We start from the raw sequence: 27115 nt of genomic DNA, 5'->3' as shown, positions 1-27115 counted from the left end.
AGCAAATTAGATCTATTTTGCCATTTTTATTAATAAAGTCATAATTGAACACCTTAGGCTTTCCTTACGTACGAGGCTATGCAGACACCATGGGTGACTTCCCCACTGCCCGTGTTGAGAGGCGCGGCATCATGCGCGTCAGTCACCTACACCACAAAGCAGCAAGGCGCCGTGCTTTCTTTGGTGCTAGTACTGGGACCCGAATCCTAGCCTGGGTGCTGTCCCTTTTTGCTCACGCTGGCATGCTACCGCTTGAACCACAGCTTCATTTCCAGCTCTTTGGGTGCTAACTGGAGATGAACATCTCAGAGGGGGCTTTGAACCGCCATCAGCAGACTTCAGCTTCCTGAGCAGCTAAGGTGACAGCACCTGGCCCTAATGCTGCCTCGTGACACCACTTGCGACTGTATTTTACAGTGAAGACTGTCCAACTGAACATATATGGTCTTAGGCCATCACTACTATTTCATTCCAATTTGGATTTAAATACAGTCACCTTACAGATCTGAAATAAAAGCACTGCATAGTGGTTTCAGATGCATTTGGGTTTTAATATCTTTCAAGGCATCTTTACAAGTAATAAGTTACGTCATGAAGAGAACTTGTGAAGGAGCTGTGTACACGGACCACACGTAGAACAGTGACTGTAAATATGATATCCACAATTCTGAATTAAAAGTCATAACCATTTCTAGGTTCCTTTAAGACAATCAGAACTAAACAGCACACACAAGAGTACTTTAATAAAACCTCAGTGGTCTAACAACCCTTCCAAATGGAAGGAAATACAAGTTCAAGTGGATGCATCAAGTTTCATAGGAATACGACAACACGAGTGTACCAGGCCATCGCACCCGTAGGTGCCGAGTGAGGCGCCTGATTCCAAACGCCCGGGTGGGCGGGCCCCGCCTTCAGAGCCTACACCAAGGCAAGGCTCCCAAGAGCTCGCGCCCTGGCCGCCACGCTGGGGGCCAGCTGGACCAGACCACAGCTGCGTGACCGCTCTATGCGCCCGGCACACAAGTGCCTCCCGGTCATGCACTGAGTGCACACTATCAATCTCCTCGAGGAAGTGTACAGCTAAACCAAAACAAGAGTCGTTTGCATCTTACACACATGAGCTCATACAGGGAAGTATTTTGTTTCATAAAATGAAAAGTTAATTTTAAAAATATCTGCAAGTCTTTTTTGAAATGCAAGGCACCGATAGGGAGCAGACATTCCAGCTAAAAATGATTGTCTGAAACACACAAAACAAATGGAGTGGATGAGCCCCTGCCCTTGTCTTTGTGGATGAGAACACTTCCTTCTTCGGGCCTACGCCACATCTTCCAGATAGTCGGCGACATCACTGAGCTGGGACACTGTCAGGTCTTGTGTGAGATTTTCAAGCTTTGTTTTCAAGAGGGAAAGAAAAAAAAGAAAGCGTCAGAACACAAGTCAAAATTAATTTTAAAAGTATAATGCAATAATGTATTTTATACTCTATAACCTGCTTCCTATTTAAAACTCATAAAACAGGCTGGGAATGTGGCCTAGCAGTACAGTGCTTGCCTAACATGCATGAAGCCCTGGGTTCAACGCCTCAGCACCACATACACAGACGATTCAAGTGCACAAAGTGCAAGGCATTAGACAAGGAACTGGACATATCATCGTCTACCCCTCAAAACACGACTGTGAGGTAGGCGTGCATACCTTCACCTAGTGAATAAGGAACGCAGATGAAAGGTTCCAGCTGGCTTAAGACGATGACACACATCTGTGAACAAGAATGCCAGCTCAGCCAGACCCGAACAAACATGGACTCGAGGGTCTCCCTTATTGGGAATGATTATACAGGTTTAGGCGAGTCACAGCAGAGCATCACAAGGCCCAATAGCTATACCCTTATGAACACATAAGATGATGCTAAGTGAAATGAACTCCATGTTATGAAAACGACTGTTATATCACAGTTGTAACTACTTTCAACGTCCCATGTGTATCTGTAGCTTCTACTATTGATGATGTTCGTGTATCATCTTCCTGTGGTTGTATCTACACTATCTCTGTAATCTTATCTGAGTATATTGGAAACCGTGTATACTGGTATTGGAAGCAGGAAATTGAAAGGGGATACCAAAATGACAGACACAGGGTAAAAAAAGACAAACAACTACAAAAGCAATACTTGCAAAACTGTTTGGTGTAAGTGAACTGAACACCTGGGGGGGGAGGGAAAGGGGGAGTCGAGGGAGGGGGTGAGACAAGGTAACAAACAGTACAAGAAATGTATCCAATGCCTAACTATGAAACTGTAACCTCTCTGTTTTGTTTTGTTTTTTGCCAGTCCTGGGGCTTGAACTCAGGGCCTGAGCACTGTCCCTAGCTTCTTCTTGCTCAAGGCTAGCACTCTGCCACTTGAGCCACAGCGCCACTTCTGGCCGTTTTCTGTATATGTGGTGCTGGGGAATCGAACCCAGGACCTCATGTATACGAGGCAAGCTCTCTTGCCACTAGGCCATATCCCCAGCCCCACTGTAACCTCTCTGTACATCAGTTTTATAATAAAAATTTGGAAAAAAAAAAAAAAAAAAAAAAAGAATGCCAGCTCAAGCCACACCCACTGTGTGGCTTCATGAGCAGGGACCTCCGGAAGGCCTCCTCCTCGTGTGCTAACCAACAGCTAGTCCTGCATGGAAAAGCTCAGCTGTCAGCTCACACAGGGATCTCTGATGCTAAGTCCCAATGTGTGCCTCCTGCCTCTGTGGTTCTAGCCTGGCTGTGCCTTATCTATTGAGGCATTACAGCTGCCCGAGATGATCACACCCCATACAACCGCTACCTGTGGGATACCGAAGCAGGGATTCCGAGGCTGGCTTTGGTCCCTGGGGAGCCCCTCACCGCATCCACTACCTGTGGGATACTGAGGCAGGGATTCCGAGGCTGGCTTTGGTCCCTGGGGAGCCCCTCACCGCTCCACTGCCGTGAGCTGAGGGCCCAGTGACACGTCCGACATGTCAGAACCACTGAGCCACCACGTGATATGACCACCGAGAACAGCCGTGCATGGCTATTAATGACTTTCTTCAGGCTGGAGTCTCTGGCATGAACTTTCACCATTTTCAACTGTTTTCCTGCTCATTAGAATAAACTCCCGAGGCCTCCCACAGGTCAGTGAACACACACACGGCGTTCTATGGGAAATGGTAAGAGCATACTTTATCGCTGGCACTGATGTCGTCCACTCCCACAGAAAGGTCTTCCTCGATCTCCTCACCAATACTCAGTTCGCTTTTTTCTGAGCGATGACTGGCACTAGTTGTAAAAAGGAAAAGAAAAGAATTAAGGGAAAAAACACCAGCCTTCAGCTGACAGCTATTTTAAGTACAACATAACATCAAATACAAATTTCATACATGTCACCTTAAGTAACCGTGAAAACAACTTAGCAAAGGCAGCAGCAACAATCCTCTCGATTCAGTGGATATGAAAACTAAAGTTGAACTGTGGCAAGAAATAAACCAAGGTTTCTAAAATTTCACCTATGCCATACTCTCAAAAAAAAACCCTGCATAAGTAAATTATTCTACTGAAAAACAAATGCAGGTGGATGTCATTGGCTCAGGCCTATAAACTCCTAACCACTCACTCGTAAGGCTGAGATCTGAACACTGCAGTTTGAAGCCAGCCTGGGCAGGAAAGTCTGTGGGACTCTCATCTTTATTAAACACCAAAAAGCCAATAGTGAAGCTGTGACTCAAGTGGTTGAGCATTCGCCTAGTGCAAGAAAGCTCAGTGATAGCACTCAGGCCCCGAGTTCAAGCCCCAGGGCCTGTACTAAATAAATAAATAAAATAAATATGAAGTTCCAGTGGGACAATAACATTCAGACATCTAATTTTAAGATCTGTAATCAGATCCATAACAAACACTACTTCTGTATTACTAGGTAGCTCCTCGACTGCCTTCATGTCTATAAGAGAGCTACCTGAAATAGAACGTTAAATGTCATCTAAGAATAATAACCAGAAGGAGCAACTTTTTAACTCACCCCAAGACAGAGGCAGCCCCCCACCCCTTTTTCAGTACTGGGGATTGAATCCAGGCATGGTGCACAACAGGCAAACACTCTACTGCTTAAGCCATACTCCTAGTCCTATTGCTCATTTTTCAAAAATGAACAATAACTTTCCAGTAACTTCCCCAAGCTGGCTCAAACTTACAAATCCTTTTTTTTCTGCCTCCTGAGTAGCAGAGATTACAGGCATACAACAGCTAGCCTAATCTTTAAATCTTATTTTTTTATTTTTTGCCAGTCCTGGGACATGAACTCAGGGCTTAGGCGCTGTCCCTGAGCTTCTCTTGCCCAACGCTAGCACTCTATCACTTGAGCCACAGCGCCACTGTTGGCTTATTCTGAATTTACTGGAGATAGGACTCTCATGGACTTTCCTGCCTGAGCTGGCTTCAAACTGCATCCTCAGGTGTCAGCCCCCTGAGTAGCTAGGATTACAGGGGTGAGCCACTGCCACCTGGCCTTAGCCTGGTTCTTAATGTAACTTTTTATTCTTACCAAGTCCTCAACCTAAGGTAGATATCTATAGCCCAATGTAAATGGAAAAAAAAAGTTAATCCAAAATTCTATCTTTCATCTTCAATCACAATGAAAAAGTAATTAAATACACCAAAATAAGCCCTAATGTAATAGTCATACCCATTTGCATTCAGAAATTATTTACAAATACAAATTTACAAATAAATATTTATATATTCACCTAGCTGTTTTTCTTACCTATTAAAGTCATCGGCATAGTCATCTTCTCCAGTGCCTGATAAGTTTAAGACAAGAAATATGTTACAAATTTACATAAACACTTTACCCTTATCTACCCGCTAAACACATTTCCTACTCAACAACGTTAAAGGAATGACACTGCGTAATCATTAAAATGCAAGTGTCAACGCTGTTCTAGATGACACATCTGGATGTGCTCAGCACCTGCCTTTGCCACGCTCCCACAGGAGTGCTCCCCTGATGACACCACATCTGGATGCGCTCAGCACCTGCCTCTGCCGCGCTCTCACAGGAGTGCTCCCCTGACGACACCACATCTGGATGCGCTCAGCACCTGCCTCTGCCATGCTCCCACAGGAGTGCTCCCTCTGATGACACCACATCTGGATGCGCTCAGCACCTGCCTCTGCCACGCTCCCACAGGAGTGCTCCCTCTGATGACACCACATCTGGATGCGCTCAGCACCTGCCTCTGCCGCGCTCACAGGAGTGCTCCCCTGACAACACCACATCTGGATGCGCTCAGCACCTGCCTTTGCCACGCTCCCACAGGAATGCTCCCCTGACACCACATCTGGATGCGCTCAGCACCTGCCTTTGCCACGCTCCCACAGGAGTGCTCCCTCTGATGACACCACATCTGGATGCGCTCAGCACCTGCCTTTGCCATGCTCCCACAGGAGTGCTGCCTCTGACGACACCACATCTGGATGCGCTCAGCACCTGCCTTTGCCACGCTCCCACAGGAGTGCTCCCCTGACACCACATCTGGATGCGCTAAGCACCTGCCTTTGCCACGCTCCCACAGGAGTGCTCCCCTGATGACACCACATCTGGATGCACTCAGCACCTGCCTTTGCCACGCTCCCACAGGAGTGCTCCCCTGACACCACATCTGGATGCGCTCAGCACCTGCCTTTGCCACGCTCCCACAGGAGTACTCCCGACACCACATCTGGATACGCTCAGCATCTGCCTCTGCCGCGCTCACAGGAGTGCTCCCCTGATGACACCACATCTGGATGCGCTCAGCATCTGCCTTTGCCACGCTCCCACAGGAGTGCTCCCCTGATGACACCACATCTGGATGCGCTCAGCACCTGCCTCTGCCGCGCTCACAGGAGTGCTCCCTCTGATGACACCACATCTGGATGCACTCAGCACCTGCCTTTGCCACGCTCCCACAGGAGTGCTCCCCTGACACCACATCTGGATGCGCTCAGCACCTGCCTTTGCCACGCTCCCACAGGAGTGCTCCCCTGATGACACCACATCTGGATGCGCTCAGCACCTGCCTCTGCCGCGCTCACAAGAGTGCTCCCTCTGATGACACCACATCTGGATGCACTCAGCACCTGCCTTTGCCACGCTCCCACAGGAGTGCTCCCCTGACACCACATCTGGATGCGCTCAGCATCTGCCTTTGCCACGCTCCCACAGGAGTGCTCCCCTGATGACACCACATCTGGATGCACTCAGCACCTGCCTCTGCCGCGCTCACAAGAGTGCTCCCTCTGATGACACCACATCTGGATGCACTCAGCACCTGCCTTTGCCACGTTCCCACAGGAGTGCTCCCCTGACACATCTGGATGCGCTCAGCACCTGCCTCTGCCACGCTCCCACAGGAGTGCTCCCCTGATGACACCACACCTGGATGCGCTCAGCATCTGCCTTTGCCACGCTCCCACAGGAGTGCTCCCCTGACACCACATCTGGATGTGCTCAGCACCTGCCTCTGCCATGATCCCACAGGAGTGCTCCCCTGATGACACCACATCTGGATGCGCTCAGCATCTGCCTTTGCCACGCTCCCACAGGAGTGCTCCCGACACCACATCTGGATGCGCTCAGCACCTGCCTTTGCCACGCTCCCCCCCCGACACCACATCTGGATGCGCTCAGCACCTGCCTTTGCCACACTCCCCCCCGACACCACATCTGGATGCGCTCAGCACCTGCCTTTGCCACGCTCCCACAGGAGTGCTCCCCTGATGACACCACATCTGGATGCGCTCAGCACCTGCCTCTGCCGCGCTCACAAGAGTGCTCCCTCTGATGACACCACATCTGGATGCACTCAGCACCTGCCTTTGCCACGTTCCCACAGGAGTGCTCCCCTGACACCACATCTGGATGCGCTCAGCACCTGCCTCTGCCACGCTCCCACAGGAGTGCTCCCCTGATGACACCACACCTGGATGCGCTCAGCATCTGCCTTTGCCACGCTCCCACAGGAGTGCTCCCCTGACACCACATCTGGATGTGCTCAGCACCTGCCTCTGCCATGATCCCACAGGAGTGCTCCCCTGATGACACCACATCTGGATGCGCTCAGCATCTGCCTTTGCCACGCTCCCACAGGAGTGCTCCCGACACCACATCTGGATGCGCTCAGCACCTGCCTTTGCCACGCTCCCCCCCCGACACCACATCTGGATGCGCTCAGCACCTGCCTTTGCCACACTCCCCCCCGACACCACATCTGGATGCGCTCAGCACCTGCCTTTGCCACGCTCCCACAGGAGTGCTCCCCTGATGACACCACATCTGGATGCGCTCAGCACCTGCCTCTGCCGCGCTCACAAGAGTGCTCCCTCTGATGACACCACATCTGGATGCACTCAGCACCTGCCTTTGCCACGTTCCCACAGGAGTGCTCCCCTGACACCACATCTGGATGCGCTCAGCACCTGCCTCTGCCACGCTCCCACAGGAGTGCTCCCCTGATGACACCACACCTGGATGCGCTCAGCATCTGCCTTTGCCACGCTCCCACAGGAGTGCTCCCCTGACACCACATTTGGATGTGCTCAGCACCTGCCTCTGCCACGATCCCACAGGAGTGCTCCCCTGATGACACCACATCTGGATGCGCTCAGCATCTGCCTTTGCCACGCTCCCACAGGAGTGCTCCCGACACCACATCTGGATGCGCTCAGCACCTGCCTTTGCCACGCTCCCCCCCCGACACCACATCTGGATGCGCTCAGCACCTGCCTTTGCCACGCTCCCACAGGAGTGCTCCCCTGATGACACCACATCTGGATGTGCTCAGCATCTGCCTTTGCCACGCTCCCACAGGAGTGCTCCCCTGGCGACACCACATCTGGATGCGCTCAGCACCTGCCTCTGCCGCGCTCACAGGAGTGCTCCCCTGATGACACCACATCTGGATGCGCTCAGCACCTGCCTCTGCCACGCTCCCACAGGAGTGCTCCCCTGACGACCACATCTGGATGCGCTCAGCACCTGCCTCTGCCGCGCTCACAGGAGTGCTCCCCTGATGACACCACATCTGGATGCGCTCAGCATCTGCCTTTGCCACACTCCCACAGGAGTGCTCCCCTGACACCACATCTGGATGCACTCAGCACCTGCCTTTGCCACACTCCCACAGGAGTGCTCCCCTGACACCACATCTGGATGCGCTCAGCATCTGCCTTTGCCACGCTCCCACAGGAGTGCTCCCCTGACGACACCACATCTGGATGCGCTCAGTACCTGCCTTTGCCACGCTCCCACAGGAGTGCTCCCTCTGATGACACCACATCTGGATGTGCTCAGCACCTGCGTCTGCCACGCTCCCACAGGAGTGCTCCCCTGACACCACATCTGGATACGCTCAGCATCTGCCTTTGCCACGCTCCCACAGGAGTGCTCCCCTGATGACACCACATCTGGATGCGCTCAGCACCTGCCTTTGCCACGCTCCCACAGGAGTGCTCCCCTGACACCACATCTGGATACGCTCAGCATCTGCCTTTGCCACGCTCCCACAGGAGTGCTCCCCTGATGACACCACATCTGGATGCGCTCAGCACCTGCCTTTGCCACGCTCCCCCCCGACACCACATCTGGATGCGCTCAGCACCTGCCTTTGCCACGCTCCCACAGGAGTGCTCCCTTGATGACACCACATCTGGATGCGCTCAGCACCTGCCTCTGCCGCGCTCACAGGAGTGCTCCCTCTGATGACACCACATCTGGATGCACTCAGCACCTGCCTTTGCCACGCTCCCACAGGAGTGCTCCCCTGACACCACATCTGGATGTGCTCAGCACCTGCCTTTGCCACGCTCCCACAGGAGTGCTCCCCTGATGACACCACATCTGGATGCGCTCAGCATCTGCCTTTGCCACGCTCCCACAGGAGTGCTCCCCTGACACCACATCTGGATGTGCTCAGCACCTGCCTCTGCCACGCTCCCACAGGAGTGCTCCCGACACCACATCTGGATGCGCTCAGCACCTGCCTTTGCCACGCTCCCCCCCGACACCACATCTGGATGCGCTCAGCACCTGCCTTTGCCACGCTCCCACAGGAGTGCTCCCCTGATGACACCACATCTGGATGCGCTCAGCATCTGCCTTTGCCACGCTCCCACAGGAGTGCTCCCCTGACACCACATCTGGATGTGCTCAGCACCTGCCTTTGCCACGCTCCCACAGGAGTGCTCCCTCTGATGACACCACATCTGGATGCACTCAGCACCTGCCTCTGCCGCGCTCTCACAGGAGTGCTCCCTCTGATGACACCACATCTGGATGCACTCAGCACCTGCCTTTGCCACGCTCCCACAGGAGTGCTCCCCTGACACCACATCTGGATGCGCTCAGCACCTGCCTTTGCCACGCTCCCACAGGAGTGCTCCCCTGATGACACCACATCTGGATGCGCTCAGCATCTGCCTTTGCCACGCTCCCACAGGAGTGCTCCCCTGACACCACATCTGGATGTGCTCAGCACCTGCCTCTGCCACGCTCCCACAGGAGTGCTCCCGACACCACATCTGGATGCGCTCAGCACCTGCCTTTGCCACGCTCCCCCCCGACACCACATCTGGATGCGCTCAGCACCTGCCTTTGCCACGCTCCCACAGGAGTGCTCCCCTGATGACACCACATCTGGATGCGCTCAGCATCTGCCTTTGCCACGCTCCCACAGGAGTGCTCCCCTGATGACACCACATCTGGATGCGCTCAGCACCTGCCTCTGCCGCGCTCTCACAGGAGTGCTCCCTCTGATGACACCACATCTGGATGCACTCAGCACCTGCCTTTGCCACGCTCCCACAGGAGTGCTCCCCTGACACCACATCTGGATGCGCTCAGCACCTGCCTTTGCCACGCTCCCACAGGAGTGCTCCCTCTGATGACACCACATCTGGATGCGCTCAGCACCTGCCTTTGCCGCGCTCACAGGAGTGCTCCCCTGATGACACCACATCTGGATGCGCTCAGCATCTGCCTTTGCCACGCTCCCACAGGAGTGCTCCCCTGACACCACATCTGGATGTGCTCAGCACCTGCCTTTGCCACGCTCCCACAGGAGTGCTCCCTCTGATGACACCACATCTGGATGCGCTCAGCATCTGCCTTTGCCACGCTCTCACAGGAGTGCTCCCCTGACACCACATCTGGATGTGCTCAGCACCTGCCTCTGCCACGCTCCCACAGGAGTGCTCCCGACACCACATCTGGATGCGCTCAGCACCTGCCTTTGCCACACTCCCCCCCGACACCACATCTGGATGCGCTCAGCACCTGCCTTTGCCATGCTCCCACAGGAGTGCTCCCCTGATGACACCACATCTGGATGCGCTCAGCATCTGCCTTTGCCACGCTCCCACAGGAGTGCTCCCCTGATGACACCACATCTGGATGCGCTCAGCACCTGCCTCTGCCGCGCTCTCACAGGAGTGCTCCCTCTGATGACACCACATCTGGATGCACTCAGCACCTGCCTCTGCCACGCTCCCACAGGAGTGCTCCCCTGACACCACATCTGGATGCGCTCAGCACCTGCCTTTGCCACGCTCCCACAGGAGTGCTCCCCTGATGACACCACATCTGGATGCGCTCAGCACCTGCCTCTGCCACGCTCTCACAGGTGGCTTCTCACAGACGTGCTGCTCCCCATTTTGCTGCTCTTGGACTTGGTGGAGGACAGCAAGGACCTTTACCTCTCCAGTGACCCCACTCTGAACTGGAGAGACATTTCAACTAACCAGCTGTCCAAGGTGACAGACTGCAAGGTGAGAAGCAGCCAAGTCATAGCAGTTCCTGTCAGACAGCAGCAGGTGAAGACTGGAACCGCCACCTAACAAGAGGCCTCCATGGCTGCAACTAAGCACAGGCAAACGCACACCAATGGCAGGCCTTTTCACATGGTCCCCATCCCCTTAGAAAGGGGAGGGGTCCAGCACTACCACCATCTCCAAGTGTGCGGTAAGGCCCTGACAGTTCCTGAACAGCTGTCACTGCCTCCAGGTATTCTAGGGCAGCTGAGAAAACAGTGACCACGGGAGTGGAAAGGATGAGCAGCAGAGGGCAAGAGGCAGAGCAAAAGAAACTGGCTCAACAACAAGCTGTTCATGGACACCGCCAGCACCGTCCCAGGTCCTCCAAACATGAGACTCGACTTCAGGGGAACCTGAGGTCTAGAAAGTCCAAGAAGCAACTCGTAAGAGTGTGACTATTCACTTAACACATGTGAGCAATCCCCAGATCCCCAACAGACCCACTGGGTGATACGCCACAAGAAGAGGCAAGGAATGGTGGAACTAACCCAGCACCTGGAGCGGCAGGAAAACACGAGGCAGCAGCTGCACTGAGACCTGATGAGAGCAGCGGTACCAGTTGCAGGAGAGGTTGGTTCTAAGAGGAGGAAACATGTACAAACACCTTCCAGGAAAGACACCACCGAGGGAGGACACCAATCCACGTGAAACGACAAAGCTGGCAGAGCTGTGCTACAACACCCAGGGTCTGGAAACCATGACTGAATTTCAGACCAAGGGTCAATGGAAGGTAATGAGTGCAAGTCCAGGGCAGTGAAGCCCGATGTCTACTCTGAGCACCAAAAGAAATGTGCTTTGGAAAGAACGGGAGGTAACAGAGCCAGGTGTCCTGCATGGACGATGGACAAACAAAACAAACTAAGGCACTGCTAGTGCAGCACTCACCCCGTGTGAGGCCCTGACCAGAGCACGGGCCGGGGCCAGCTTCCACGGGGCTCTCCAGAATAAAGCCCATCGACACGGGGCCTCAAAGGCTAAGGGGCTGCAAGTGCCAAAGAGAAGGCAGGAAGAGCCAGGCGGGGCCTGGGGGAAAGCCTGAGAAAGCAAACAGCTTCTACTGGACACCTGTGATGATGGGTGGAGGGTGGGGTGGGGAGGTGCTAGGGAATGGCCTAGGATCTCATGTGTGCTTCACCTGCCCTTTACCACCAAGCTACAACTTCACCCACGACTTTGGATTCCACTGCAGTTTGAATTAAGGCAAATTTTCTAATGAACAAACCACGCTAGTGGCTGGTTGACAAGCGCCCGTCAACAAGTGGCATCTGACAGAACATGAGAGCCTCCCAGAAACAACCATGTACGGACAGCAGAGCAGACCTCGAGCCCGGACAGCGCTGGGCCAACAGAGGGGCCTGCGGCGGCTGCGGCTGCATCTGGAGTAAGTTAGCTCAGTCCTAACTTCTGTGTTTCTAGCCAACTCAAAGTACAGCATACTCCACGACAAATCAACGCTAGCACACCGGACTCTGACTTTCTGCTGATATACTACTGGCATGACTGGAACTTTACAAGTCAACAAGCAAACTAAGAGAACAGGGGCTCGGGGCCTGGCCACTGTCCCTGAGCTCTTCTGCTCAAGGCTAGCACTCTAGCATTTTGAGCCACAGCTCCACTTCCACTTTTCTGGTGGTTAAACTGGAGATAAGAGACTCATGGACTTTTCTACCCAGACTGGCTCTGTTTTTTATTATTATTATTATTATTATTATTATTTATTATTATTATTATTATTATTATTATTTTGGCCAGTCCTGGGCCTTGGACTCAGGGCCTGAGCACTGTCCCTGGCTTCCTTTTGCTCAAGGCTAGCACTCTGCCACTTGAGCCACAGCGCCCCTTCTGGCCGTTTTCTGTATATGTGGTGCTGGGGAATCGAACCCAGGGCCTCATGTATATGAGGCAAGCTCTCTTGCCACTAGGCCATATCCCCAGCCCCCCAGACTGGCTCTGAACCCTGATCCTCAGCTCTCAGCCTCCTGAGTAGCTAGGATGACAGGTGTGAGCCGCCACTGCCCTGCTGTCTGTCTCACCTACAGGACATCTCCCTCAAACTGAGCCCTCTGCCACCCATCCCCTGTGCCTCAACTTCGGCAACAGCCGCTTTTCCTTCCTTTACTTCTTGCCTTTGACCCATACTCTCTTTTTGCTCAATCACCTAAGTGCATTTTTTGCAGTTTAAAATAATAATACAAAGAATATGTGACAGATGCTACATGACACAAAGCCTAAAATAACTACTCTTTAGTTTCATAAGTCTTGGTTTAGACAGAGTGCCTGTCCATTTCCATAGCTTCAATGCTTGTACATCCAACTTTAAAGTATGTTATGTTCTAAACCTTTATAAATTATTTCTATAAAACTCAGAATTTTACCTTCCAACTGAAACATTTAAATGTCTAAGGGAGTACCACAGTGGTTAAGGACTGGGTAATATATCAAGTTTCTAATAGCTTATGGTCCCTGGGCACATGATTTAACCTAGGTTCTTTGTCAACATGGAGATAACGCTACACTCCACCTCACACAATAATGAAGTCATTTCTTTGTATATACCAAGCATAGGTCACTGGCCTCATTGTCATCCCACGTGTGATTACTTAAAATACCCACAGCATTGTCGTGTCCATTCACAATGACATGAAACAGCCATGCTGGCGTGCCTCTAACGTCTGGCTCAATGGCAAACATCTGGCTGGAGAGCAGGTATGCCCTGCCCGCGGGACTACCCAGACTCCAGGTTCATGCACTCAAGCCCAGCAGACCTGCCCCCTTCCTGCCTAGTCTATCCAGCCTGTCCGCTGGCAGGGCAACCCTCCCCCGCAAGGGAAAGAACTCGCCACACCTTCTCTTCACTTGGACAAGAGGACAGAGCAGTCAGAGAGAAGCTGCAGCAGAGTGAAAGAACAAACCACCACCAGGACAGAAAGGGTCAGAGCAGCTGTGGCGGGGTCACGATGGCTCTGGTGGTGAGTACTCGCGGAGGCCCAGAGGGAAGGAACGTGCCCACAGTGTGCTCGCTTCCCACTGCGCGGAAGGCACAGGGGGGAAGGAGGGTGGGCCCACCTCGCTGGCGATCCAGCAATGGATGCACACAGAGCGAGGCCGCACCGCCAGCACTCAGCATTACCAGGACGCCAGGACACTTGTGGAACAAGAATCCCGGTAGTTCAGGGAACATCTATTCTTCTGCAAAGGGCTGCAAATGGGGAACAAAGTAACACAAAAAGGAAGCTAGCATCTGAGAGGCACCTACCATGCCAGGCACTGTGCTTACATTTCTGTATATTTATTTAAACCTACATACTCTGGAGGGGGGAAGATGGTACTGGGGAAAGGGAAGCTCGGTTTAAGCTCCCCATTCCTGGCAATCTAGCAACACCGGATTTTTACGAAGTCTAACGGCATTTAACCCAAGCTCTGTGCATGAACACTCTCAGCTGTTTCTCTGGAAGATGGAGGAGCGCTCTGGGAGCTGCCCCCTACGAGCTGTAGCTACTGTGCAAACAGCGCCCGGGACGTCCTTGACCATCAGCCTGCTGAGGAGCTGGGCTCCTGTACTTGCAGCTGGCAGTGCCGGCAGCCCAGGGGAGCCCCACAGCACCGCAGGCACAGAGAGGACAGGACAAGGTCACGGGGAGCCCAGCCTCCCCCTTTCCTCTCCACGTCATCCAGCTCTCCGCCACACCTGCCTGCAGTTTGCACAGATCAAAAACGCTGAGAACAGGCCCTCCACACCTGGCCCAGAATTCTGTTACCATCACACTGGGCCTCCTACTTCTGGTGGACCAAGTTTCTTTGCAGGGAAACTTGCCAACATCTGCTATCACCACACACCTCATATCATCTTTACACATCTGTCTCCTCCATTAAACTCAAACCTATGACCTGGACAAGGTGTTCCCAGCACCTGGAGAATGGCACTACCTCTGCACCAACTCTGCCCAGTCTGAAGTGAGACCAAGAAATGCACCCTGTGACAAGGGCCCTCTAGCCTGCAAAACGTCTGCAGGCTCCCGTGACTGCCCTCCGCCCCCAGGAGAGCTGGAGTTCCACAAGACAAAGGCATGCACAGTGATCGCAGCACCTGTCGCCGAGGAAACCGTCATAACCCTAGACACAGGGTTACGAAGAGCAGCAGGAAGCTCCGTGCAGGCCAGTTTCCCTTGCCAGCCAAGATGTACACTAAAAGATGATTACAAAGCCATCGACATAAAATCTGGAACTCAAATTACCTAGCCCAAGTGAGCCAATTTTTTCACTGATTAACTTCAGATCTTTCAAAACGGCGCTTCCTCTTTTACCTGTGAAAGGAAAAAAAAAGTATTAGTAGTATTAAAGTAACTTTTAGAATATAATATTCTGTAAGCCATACTTGTTTGTTTGCTATTTTTCAATTTGGGACTTCTTTGTGTTAAGCTATAACGTAGAACAAAATTATTAATTGTCATCAGGTGCTTGAATCATACACTATCATACACTGTCTCCCTTTTTAAACCAAACAAGACTATTCTTTATTGGAATTTTTGCCCAACAGGTTAGTAAGTTCATGGACTCTATTTTCCTTGGGATGTTTCTACATCTTGTTTCCATTCAATTGCTACTTTACTTAGTAACCCAACGGTACGCTTTTTCCCTCAGTCCTCACGTCCCAGTCCCCCTAAATCAACCTCCAAAGATGCCCGTGCCATAGCGACCATGGCTGTAGCTGTAAGTATGAAGCTTCCCCTTATGTGGTGAAGGTCTAGTCCCTTGCTGGTGGTATGACCAGACCACAGGGGCTGGCTAATCTCACCAGTGAATTAATCGATTTCAGAGTTCAAACTGTCTACTGGCCATTTTTACTTCTTCTTCTGAGAAGATTCTCTTTAGCTCATTTATTAATCAGGTCATTGGTTTTTTATGTTTGTTTTTTAGTTTTCTGTATATTCTGGGTTGTCTGATGTGTAGCTGGCAACAATCTTCCCCCCTTGTGCAGGCTGTCTTTTTAGCTTGTTGGCTATATCCTCTGCTTAACATTTGCAAACCAAAACAACACTGAGTTTCCACACTTGTAGGTTTTAATCACAGTTATACCACAAGTTACACAAAACCAGAAATGGAGACTCCTCATTTATCTACATAAGAAGAAAGTAAAATTAACAGAACAATAGGCTCAAAGAAAATACTTAGGAATATACCTAACCAAGGCTGGGAGGAGCAGGTAGCTCATGCATGTAATCCTAGCTACTCAGGAGGTCGAGATCAAAGGATTGTGGTTCAAAAGTAGCCCCAGTAGGAAGTCTGTAAGACTTTCATCTCTCACCACAAATCCAGAAGTGGAGCTGTGGCTCAACTGGTAGAGTACTAGCCTTAGCACAAAGTTCAGGGACCACTGTCCCAGGCCTAGCAGACGGTACACACACAAATCCCAAACCAAAAACATGAAGGATCTCTACAGTGAAATTATAAAACCTTGAAGAAACTGAAGAAGATACCAGAGGTGGGAAGACTCTCACGTTTATAGGTTGGCAGAATTAATATTGTGAAAATAGCCATGCTGCCAAAGTTAATGCAATATCCATCAAAATCCCAATATCATTCTTTGCATATAGAAATCAATCCTAAATCCCATATGCAACCACAAAAAGCCCCACATAGCTGAAACAATCCTGAACAACAACAAGGGTATTGTTAGAGATATCACAATTCCAGGCTTCCAACTTACTTCAGAGCCCCAACAAAAACAGCTTAGTACCAGCATATGCACACTCGCGCACGCGCACACACACACACACACCGCAAAAACAAACAAAAAACAGACCTAAAATGGAAATTAGAAGACCCAGAAATGAACCTATATATCTGCAGCCACCTGATTTTTTATGTAAGAGCCAAAAGTAAATGCTGGGAAAAGGCCTGGGTGCTGTCCGTGATTTTTTGAGCTCAAGACTAGTTTTCTGCCACTTGAGCCACAGCTTCACTTCTGGTTTCTTGGTGGCCAATTGAAGAAAAAGACTTCCACAGACTTTCCTGCCACGATCCTCAGATGGATCTCAGCCCCCTGAACAGCTAGAATTACGGGCATGAGCCACCAGAGGCCTGGCCAAGGGGCTATGCCTTTCAACTCCATGCAGGCGGGCTATCTCTGTTTCTTCTACTCAGGCCACGTTTTATCTAACGTTCCTGTCATGACTACTCTGGTATCATAGAACAATTCTTTTTTGTCTTATTTTGAGACAGGGTCTTACTTTCCTGTCCCTACTTCCCAAGAAGTTAGAATTGTAAGTGTCCACCCCAACTTTTTAAAAACTGGATTTAAACCCAACAAGTCATCTTGACCATCCAACAAGAGATTACAAATCAAAACTGTATTTAATACACCTAACCTACTGAGCAGCACAGCACAGTGGCACTGCACACCACCTTTCCTAGGGGCCTGTGGGCGTGTGTGGTTCCAGTAGTTCCTGTTCCAGTACTGTGATAGAAGACAGAGGACCAAAATTTGCATAAAATCCAAAATTCAGATGCCAGATCATAAGCTGGGGTTACATTAGATACGCTACACACTATATATATACACACAAATAGATATCTATATTTGTATATGTGTGTCTTTAGATAATATAAATCAATATCAAAGTAAATTTCCTTGAAGGATTCTGATAGCAGAGGAAAAGGCCAGAGACTACAAGAGAAAGCTAGGCATGGTGGCACGCATTTATAATCCTAGATACTGAGAAGGTGAAGGTATAGGAGGATCTCCAGTTCAAGTCCAGCCAGCAAAGTTAGTGAGACCCAACCTCAAATATAAAACAAAGACAGAAGGACTGGAGGTATGACTCAAATGTTAGAGCCCGCCCTCACCAAGCAAGCATGAGCTCTTGGTTCAATCCCTAGGAGAGTAAAAATTTTAAAATAAGAATACAGTAGGGGCTGGGAATGGGGCTTAGTGGTAGAGTGCTTGCCTAGCATTCATGAAGCCCTGGGTTCAATTCCTCAGTACTACATAAACAGAAAAGGCCAAAAGTGGAGCTGTGGCCCAAGTAGTAGAATGGTAGCCTTGAGCAAAAGAAGCTCAGAGACAGTGCCCAGGTCCTGAGGTCAAGCCCCAGGACCAGCCAAAAAGAAAAAAAATACACTAAGTCTGTTTTTATTCTTAGGTGTATTGCAATCTCGGTGGTCAAGAAAACAGTAATTTTTTTTAATGAAAAGCCTTTTTAAAACCAAAACCTTTTAATTCCTACATTGTCTTAAGTCAATCTATGCTATCATCAGTTGTATTTGTGGGATCTGCAGAGTACTGCCTTGCCCTTAATTCTGTGAAAATCTGCTTCCCAAAGGCAAATAGTGCCACAAAAGCTAAGTTATAGAAAAGTAAGTTATAGAAATTGTCCTTAGTCAAAAAGGCTTGTTATCTTAAGTGAAAAAAGGTATACATTTTACATCGGTTCAAAGGCTGTATGTCTTTAGCAGAAGTTGACACAGGAAAAATGAGTTGAGTATCACAATACAGTAATAACTTTATGCATCTTGGGCATTAGTTTTGTTATTAGTAGAAGTCTCCTTAGAACCATAAATTGTATAAACCATATACCATATATAGCCCATAAACCAAAGGACTACTGTACTGTTTACAACAAAAAGAAATGAAGGTCAATTTTTAAAAAGACACTATTAAGTGGAAAACCAAAGTGATAAAACTATCTCTATTTTTCAGATACTCCTGAAAAAAATTCAACCATGACTACACACTAGTTGGGTGTATTTAAGCACTTACTCTCAGAGTCCTTTAAGGAAGGGGCTCCGGCCAGGGAGCTGAGTCCACTCCTCAAGGGTGGTGCATCTGAGAGCGAGGCCAGGCTTCCCACTTGCTTCCTGGGTTCACTTCTCCTACCACCAAGAAGCGATAGTTAAGTAGTAATCTTAGTTTTGGCCACTACACACTTGTTCTGCCATAACCAAGTAAGGAGCTACTGTGCACAGAGGCTGGGAGTTAAGACAGGCTTTCAAGACCAAAGATCATCAGTATGCCTGCGGCCAATCACGCACAAATCCTCACAGCAGGCTGGTCAGGAGCGACTCAGCTCACTCCTCTTCATCACTGCTGCTATCGTACAGGCAAAAGCTGAGCTTTAACATTTCCACTACCTATGATAGTTTTCCGAAGTCTTTGTCACCCAGATTCACAACCAAGTACAGAAGTCAGGTAGCCAACAGGCACGTCTTCGGTGTGAATACTGTCCCCAAGGCCTCAATCGCCTTTGAGCCATGCACACCCAGTCTTGCAGGGACGGCAGACACTGTTCTGCAGGCCTGTGCTCTCTACTCCGCTCTCAGCTTGCGGAATTCTCGCTCGTGGCTGAGAACCGAGGTCCATGAGAGTGTGCAGAAGTGCTACCCCCCGGGCCCCTGTGCTTCTCCCTCCTCCTCTGGCAAGGGCAACGCCCCGGGGCACTGCATCCCGCAACCCATGGCACTCACATCACGGACTCTCCTGTCTTAAGAAGCAGGTACTTGTCATCTAGAAACACGTTACAATGTCTCGTACTTGAACAAACAAGCCCCTATTATGATCCTGTAGCCACCACCTCAATCCCCTATAACCTTTTCCAACTAATCAGAAAATTGTCATTTACAATTCTATCTTCCCATTCCTTCCTTGGGCACAAGAGAATTCTCTAGCTTTCTGGTAAAACCATCTGCCAAGGCCACCACTTAACTCCACATGTCTAACTCCAGTGGTGAGCTTTCAGCAGATCAGCAGAACTGTTCCCTCTACCTACTCTTACAAGGACACCCATTCTCTCCCTTCTCAATTCTCTCACCATCTCCTTTACATTTCCTGCTTACCTGAATGACTTTAGGGTGCTACCGGGCCCACTTTCTTGGTTATCTTCTCTAGTCTCCTGGCTTCAAAGTTACCTACAAACTATATGATTGCCTCACCAACAGCTCCAATGCAAGACCCTTTCTTATTCGCCCCATTCTCAGTCCAATAGCCTACTGAACACCCCACCAATGTCTTCTTAAACCAAGATAAGCCACCACTCTGGGCACTCAGACAGCTGCTCAGTATCATCTGACCCAGCCCTTCCTCGTCTCAGTCAACGGGTCTTCAACGTTCTGGTTGTTCAGGGGTCACTGTTCAGGGGTCACCCTGGGTATTCCTCGGTTCTCTGTAACTTAGCAACAAAACCTTCTGATGGAACCTGAAAATATGTTCAACACCATGACCATTACCATCATCCCTCATCTGAATATCCTAAGAATCTCCTACTGGAAATCCTGTGTCCAAGCTGCTCAGCAACCTGGACTCATCTTGCACTGCCAGGGCTCCCAGTCTCACCCAGAGAAAACGCACCCTCCTGTGGCCAGGGCAGCCCTCTATCTTTGGGTTCACCTCACACAACCCCCTCACTTTTTCTGCCACGACTCTATTTTCTTTCTGCTGTCCTCTGGTCAATAGAACACCTGGGCATTTCCTGGCTCCTCACCAAGAGCTCTGTGACCTCGGATTCTGTGTGCCTCCGAAACACCTCAGCCCTGCTTGGGCGGCACCCTTCTGATGCGCCACTGAAATCTACAGGTCCAGTGCTGCTCCCATCACCCAACATGCTGTGAGATGATGACTGTGACTGCCTCATCAGAGCCAGAGGGTGAACTCCATCCACGAGGGGGAATGTTTGACCCTTCTCCTATCGCTGCGTTCTGTCCCTAAAGGACTGTCATGTGGCAGACACTCAATGAAGGTGAACTCAGTCAAGCTTCTTCAAAAACCTGGGGTGATTTTCACAGCACAACATGTTTCAATGACACAAACCAGATCTATGGATTCAATAGTTACAGAACCATTGCTTTTTTTTTTGGCCAGTCCTGGGCCTTGGACTCAGGGCCTGAGCACTGTCCCTGGCTTCCTTTTTGCTCAAGGCTAGCACTCTGCCACTTGAGCCACAGCGCCGCTTCTGGCCGTTTTCTGTATATGTGGTGCTGGGGAATCGAACCTAGGGACTCGTGTATCCAAGGCAGGCACTCTTGCCACTAGGCTATATCCCCAGCCCAGAACCATTGCTTTTTACATATGTAATCAAAATTGAAGTTATATTTTTAAGACTCTAGTTAGATAATCCAAAGAGTCTACTCACCAGCCATAAGTTTTTTCTGGCTTAGGAATGGGATCATCAAAGAATGAGTCCCCTTCCATATCATCTTCATCGGGACCAAGGCCAGCTTTGTCTTTGATATCTAAAGAGGTATTGCTGAAGAGAGATCCAATTTTTGTTTCATGAGCCAATGAGTGCAGACTGCTTTTGCTCTTCTGTTCCGATGAGGAGATACTTGTATCACTTTGACTAACATCCAGGCTGCCCTTCTAGGAAAGAGGAAAGGTCTTGGTGAAAAACTATATAAGGTATTTGAAATAAAATAGCACGATGGTTTGTTATCATCTTAGGTCCACAATCCTATCTACTCAGGAGGCTGAGACTGAGAGGATTACAGTTCAAAGCCAACCAAGGGCTGGGCGTAGTGTCACCCATCATCCTAAGTAGTTGGCAAGTGTAAAAAGGAGGAATACAGTCCAGGCTGGCCTGAGAACTAATGTAAGACCTTAATCAAAACCTAACAAGAAGAAACAGGGTCCTGGCTCAGGTGGTAGAGTATCTGCCTAGCACATAAGTGCCTGAATTCAAACCCCAGCACCACACACACACACACAAAGATATTTTAAATAAGAGAAAGCAGGTAAGCCTAGGAATCTGTGTGTGCCTGTGCGCTCATGTGTGTCCGCACACGTGACCTCACAGTAACATGAACTACAAGCAATCTCATGATGCGCCACTTCATCCCAGGCTTACTAGCATGGTTAATTTGTGGTTTTTTTTGTGGTCCAGTCCTTGGGCTTGAACTCTGGCAGGGCCTAGGTGATGCCCTCAACTTTTTGCTCAAAGCTAATGCTCTACCACTTGAGCCACAGCTCTACTTTCGGCTTTTTTTTTTTTTTTTTTTTGGTAGTGAATTGAAGATAAGAGTCTCACAGACTTTCCTGCCTGACTGGCTTCAACTGCAATCCTCAGATCTCAACGTCCTGAGCAGCCAGGATTACAGGCGTGAGCCACTGGTGCCTGGCAAAGCAAAAAAAAAAAAAAAAAAAATTAAATCTGTCCGGTGTTCTTTTCCTCCCTCCCTATATCCACTTAAAACAACTTTCTCATTTGAAAACAATTTTTCCTATTTCCTATGTATGTTAGTGCTTTATAAGAGATTCCTTAAATCAATACATTTTCAACCTGCACCTAGGAGAGGGTGTAATGGTTAAGAGGAAGATTGTGTCACATAAGTGAACACAATCTCATGAGAAGAGAGAGCAGTTCTGCACCCAGCTCCAAGCACACAGACATCTAGGGCAAAGACAACTAGCTACAGTAGTTACCTAACTCGGGCTTCTTGCGCTCCAAACAAACCTGCATCTCCTGAAATGTTCTTTCTATCTTAAACCAAGACAGAAAATCTCCCACACCCCAATGCACAAACTGCTGACACACAGTAAGAACAGCATATAATTTCATACTGCATCTTCTTGTTCAGTTAGTTCTAACCACTACAGTGCCATTTTATTCTATCCTTGGTCAGATTTCTTTGTCCATAGACATTCTATAACCAGGAAGACAAACTAAAGCTAACAATAACAGCAGCTAACAGCAGCTATGGAGAGCATTCAAGCACTTCCTGTGGTACTTTGCTTACTTAATCTTCAATTTGTAAGCCTATGAATCCAGAGTACACTCTGCCCTTCACTACTAACTATAATCAGAAGTCATTTCCTTAGGCATGGGTTAGAAAGGTCTATTCTGCTTCTCCTGTACAGAGACAACATGTGTTAAGGCAGTCTTTAGATAATTTGTGTACATTTTTATACACTAGTTAGAGGCCTTGCTTAGCAGCCAGAGGCAAGAGAAATAACATTTGGACTCTAAAGTATTTTATGAATACTCTGAGAGCTGAAGATTGTGGCTCAAAACCAACCTAGGCAAGAAAGTACATGAGACGCTTATCTCCAATTAACCACCCCAAAGCAGGAAGTGGAGTTGTGGCTCAAGTGGCAGAGTGCCAGCCCTGAGCACAAAAAGTACAGAGCAGTGCCCAGGCCCTGAGTTCAAGACCTAGGACCAGCACACACACACACACACACGCACACACACACACACACACAAAAGTCTGGGGGGAAAAAAAGAAATAAATCAAGTCATTATCCTTTTAGACAATATGAGATACTTTCAAAGAGATAAAACTCAAATCTGGTGATATTTCAGCAGATTCACAAGTGGCAGCTGTCCCGATTCTCTCCTTTTCGAGCCATCTGAGAAAGGTCAAAGGGTAACCGTGACATACAGCAGCAGCACAGGAGCAGCAATGACCACGAGTTCACATGAACTATCTAGTATCTAACTTGATGACTATATAGACTCCATGATTTCTTTTTGCCTGGTTTTGGTGATAGTCCTGCTGCGCACAGCACAACTAGTTTTGGGAAGACAAATTTCATAGAGAAGAACACAATGCTACAACCTGTACAGAATTATTTCACTCTATACATAGCATGAAAACAAGCTTGTAAAAGAATCTGCTCTGAAACTGTTCTCAAGATCAACTTCTTAGCCACACATGGGAGGATAGGGGATTGCAACCCGTAACTTTCCCTATCAGAAAAAGCCACACCGAGAGATTGGCTTGTCATCAAACATTCCAGAAACAGTGAAAGTACAGAAAAATATTTGGAGCAATTTTATTGAAGGAAGTCTATGTGTACCTATATGTATAACCCAAACCTGCTTCTAAAACCTTTATCATGTCATACAACCAATTCCAACTACTAGGTTTTCTATCACCTGGGTTTAAGTAAACTTAAGATGTAAGAAGCAAATCAGTTATTATAAATCAATGCCTTAGAATTTATTCTTTGGTAAAGCCTTGTTAGACTGAACTGTGTCAATACAGGAAAACTGTTAACAGAGTCAAAGAAATACTCCAGAAAGTGTACAAGTGTCAAAAGATCATGCAATACTTAATTCTTTTCCACTCCCCTCCTCCTCTCTCCCTCCCTGTCAAAATCTGTCTCTGAAGTCCTGAGAGACTTTTATTATAGTTCTAACAGGCACACATATCTGACAGGTTTAATTTGCTTGTCTAGAAAATCAATACTATATGTAGTACTGTAGGATCTCAAAACATTTATCTTCTAAAAACTCGGTGTGGTTAGAGAAACTCCCTCCCTACCATCTACAAGCATATGCTCCAAAAAAACCCTATGACCTTCTGCTGGTCAAGCAGCACAGGAGATGGCCCCATTCACAGCCGACCCACCCTGTATTTGCACCCCCCGGCCCTGCCCACCAGGGTCAGGGTCAGCAGACAAGCAGTGCCAAGAGAACCATCCCAGAAACTCAAGACAACTGCCCAACCACCTACCCAGAATGTGGGGCTGAGAGTTAAAAGTAACAATGATGCCTATTCTATTTACAAAACCAAGGTGACTTGATTGCCCAAGGCACAAACACAATGTGGTCAGCAGAGGCATGACTGCACTTTTGACAGCCCTGAGCTGCTCTAGAGTACTGGAAGTAAGGAACAATAAGGCCACACTTGAGAACTAGTTATAAAACGGGTGACATTCATCTTAAACCAAATGTCATGATACAAGGCACACGATGGTCTCAGTGGTACAAAGACTGCCTAACATGTGTGAGCCCCTAACACAAGTCCACCCCAAACAAGAAGCATCTAGTATCTCAGTTTTCCCAACTAAGTGTTAAGAACCTGAAGGTGGGCTGGGGATATGGCAAGAGTGCTTGCCTCGTATACATGAGGCCCTGGGTTCAATTCCCCAGCACCACATATACAGAAAATGGCCAGAAGTGGCGCTGTAGCTCAAGTGGCAGAGTGCTAGCCTTGAGCAAAAAGAAGCCAGGGACAGTGCTCAGGCCCAGAGTCCAAGCCCCAGGACTGGCCAAAAAAAAAAAAGAACCTGAAGGTAACCTTACAAGCCTGTTGATCTTTTTGCTTTTGTTTACATTTATTTTATTAGCTTGTAAGAGTTATTCTTTTTGGATTTTTTTTTGGGGGGGAGAGGAAGGTCAGTCCTGGGGCTTAAACTCGGGGCCTGGGTGCTGTCCCTGAGCTATTCTGCTCAAGGCTAGTGCTCTCCCACTTGGAGCCACAGCTCTACTTCTGGTTTTCAGGTGGCTAATTGGAGATAAGGATCTCATAGACTTTCCTGCCCAGGCTAGCTTTGAACCATGATCTTCAGATCTCAGCCTCCTGAGTTGCTAAGATTGCAAGCATAAGCCACCAGTGCCCTGCTTCTTTTGGGGTTTTCTGAGACAGGGTCTCACTATGTAGTCTAGGCTGGCCGGCAACTCAAGACCTTCCTGCCTCAGCCTTCCATATGATGGTATACAGGCCTATTAGACTTTGACATATGTTTTAGATACTAGGTATGGGCAATGTTCGGTAAAACAAAATGGGATACAATGAAATAAACTATCATGGATGACTACTCTTTGGAAGCATGTTGTTTCCAAATCTAACCTTCACAGTTAATATTTACCATCTTTGTAGTCCCAATCTCCTGCCTGGTTTTCACTGTCTCTGAACAAGATGTTATTTTTACTCAAGTTATGCTAGCTCACAAGCCGTAATTACAAATCAACTTATGCACACATATATGAATGATTTTAACCTGTTATATAAATAGAGCTGCCCTGAACAAACTGCCATGGATCTCCGATGAACCATGAATACTTTACCCTCCCTGCACTGAAGCTGAAGGCGAACATGGAGACATAGGCACCCTCCTGGCTCAGGGCTCCAGTGCTCCATGAAAAGCAGGTTCCGCTCACCCCTGAAATGCATGCACTTCATGTCCGACTGCATACAACACAGGAAAGGCTAGTCACCTGTTGTGGGAATAGCTCCCTCTGGGGTTTTGAGGGGCACAACCTCAACCACCACATGCAAGTAAGTGGGCAGCTATCTAAGCTGTACTGTTAAGGATGGTGAGCACCTACTTCATGCACAGGGCAAAGCAGAATAGCAGAGGAAAGAAGAGTTAAAGACTTATCTGTGTAATTTCGAAAAAAGGCGATGCTTTGTGTGATACATGCAGAGGCCGCTTGGAAATAAGATCAGCGAAGCGGAAGGGGAAAAGGGTTCAAAGTGACTGAAGAAGTAACTATCCTGAGCCCAGGAGTACAACGACAGGATAGGATTCTGACTTACACAGCCTACACTCTGGGGCGAGGCTGGGTCTGAACTCCCCTCCCCACATCAGCCCGTGTGTAGTGAAGGCTAGGGTCCAGGCCAACCCTAGCACGTCACATGACAGACAGGGAAAACCATGTCTCTTAGTGTACTTGGTTTTATTAGCTTATTCAAAGTACTTTACTTCTTTAAAAACCTATGATACTGGGGCTGGGGATATGGCCTAGTGGTAAGAGTGCTTGCCTCGTATACATGAGGCCCTGGGTTCAATTCCCCAGCACCACATAAACAGAAAATGGCCAGAGGGGGCGCTGTGGCTCAAGTGGCAGAGTGCTAGCCTTGAGCAAAAAGAAGCCAGGGACAGTGCTCAGGCCCAGAGTCCAAGCCCCAGGACTGGCCAAAAACAAACAAACAAACAAAAAAAAAACCTATAATACTAATAAGATGATAAAAACGTAATACTATAAGATTTGTTTTTTTAAAAAGAATCCTAAAAGAACCTAAGGAAATAAAGCTACATTCTTTAATATTTCTAGTAATCAATCAACTTATTACCCAGTGCATGAAGAACAGTGGGAACAAAAAAAGTCTACAATTACAAAATTTACCTTGGAAATCAAACTACAAACAGTTAACACAGCTAAGATAGTTTTGTTAAAGTCTTTATTTTGCAAGTTTTCAACTTAGTGGAAAAACATGTACACATAAGCCAAGATTTATCTTAAGTCTAGTAAATCTCTGAGAACTAAAAGTTAAAATCCTTTTGTCTTATTCTAAATAATTCTAAAAACTATGATGTACCTAAGACTTCTATTAGTGAAGTTTCGTAAGCAGCTAATCTACTGGCTTAGTCGAAGTTTGTGCTCTTTAAGGGAGGAAGATAAAGCAGCCTGACCACTGTGCAGGACTAGCCCCTCAGTGTCCTGGGAGGAGAGGCCTGAACAAAGGTCAACAGACACCTCAAGGATGTGCTGGAAGGAGCCCTTAACTTATCAGTTAGAAATTAGCCAAACAG

General features: G+C 48.7%; 1 protein-coding gene across 9 annotated transcripts in view; it reads right to left on the bottom strand.

Moving 5' to 3' along the window:
- Positions 1-447: 447 nt before the first annotated feature.
- Positions 448-27115, bottom strand: part of Cep43 (centrosomal protein 43) — a 40547-nt gene continuing 13879 nt past the window's right edge. For 7 of the 9 annotated variants that reach the window (XM_048354436.1, XM_048354437.1, XM_048354430.1 and 4 more), the window contains 6 exons: positions 20988-21214; positions 18623-18735; positions 15099-15167; positions 4778-4814; positions 3204-3300; positions 448-1392 (listed from right to left, as the gene is read on the bottom strand). In XM_048354436.1, the coding sequence (XP_048210393.1) occupies positions 1318-1392; positions 3204-3300; positions 4778-4814; positions 15099-15167; positions 18623-18735; positions 20988-21214 (618 nt within the window). In that variant the 3' untranslated portion in view covers positions 448-1317. Of the gene's footprint in view, positions 1393-3203; positions 3301-4777; positions 4815-13929; positions 14063-15098; positions 15168-18622; positions 18736-20987; positions 21215-27115 lie in introns of those variants that run through there. The other 2 variants (XM_048354434.1, XR_007212168.1) reach the window with 2 other exon arrangements.

This window comes from Perognathus longimembris, chromosome 9 (genome assembly GCF_023159225.1).
Source record: "Perognathus longimembris pacificus isolate PPM17 chromosome 9, ASM2315922v1, whole genome shotgun sequence".
Taxonomy (NCBI): domain Eukaryota; kingdom Metazoa; phylum Chordata; class Mammalia; order Rodentia; family Heteromyidae; genus Perognathus; species Perognathus longimembris.
This window is presented reverse-complemented; position numbering and strand designations above follow the sequence as displayed.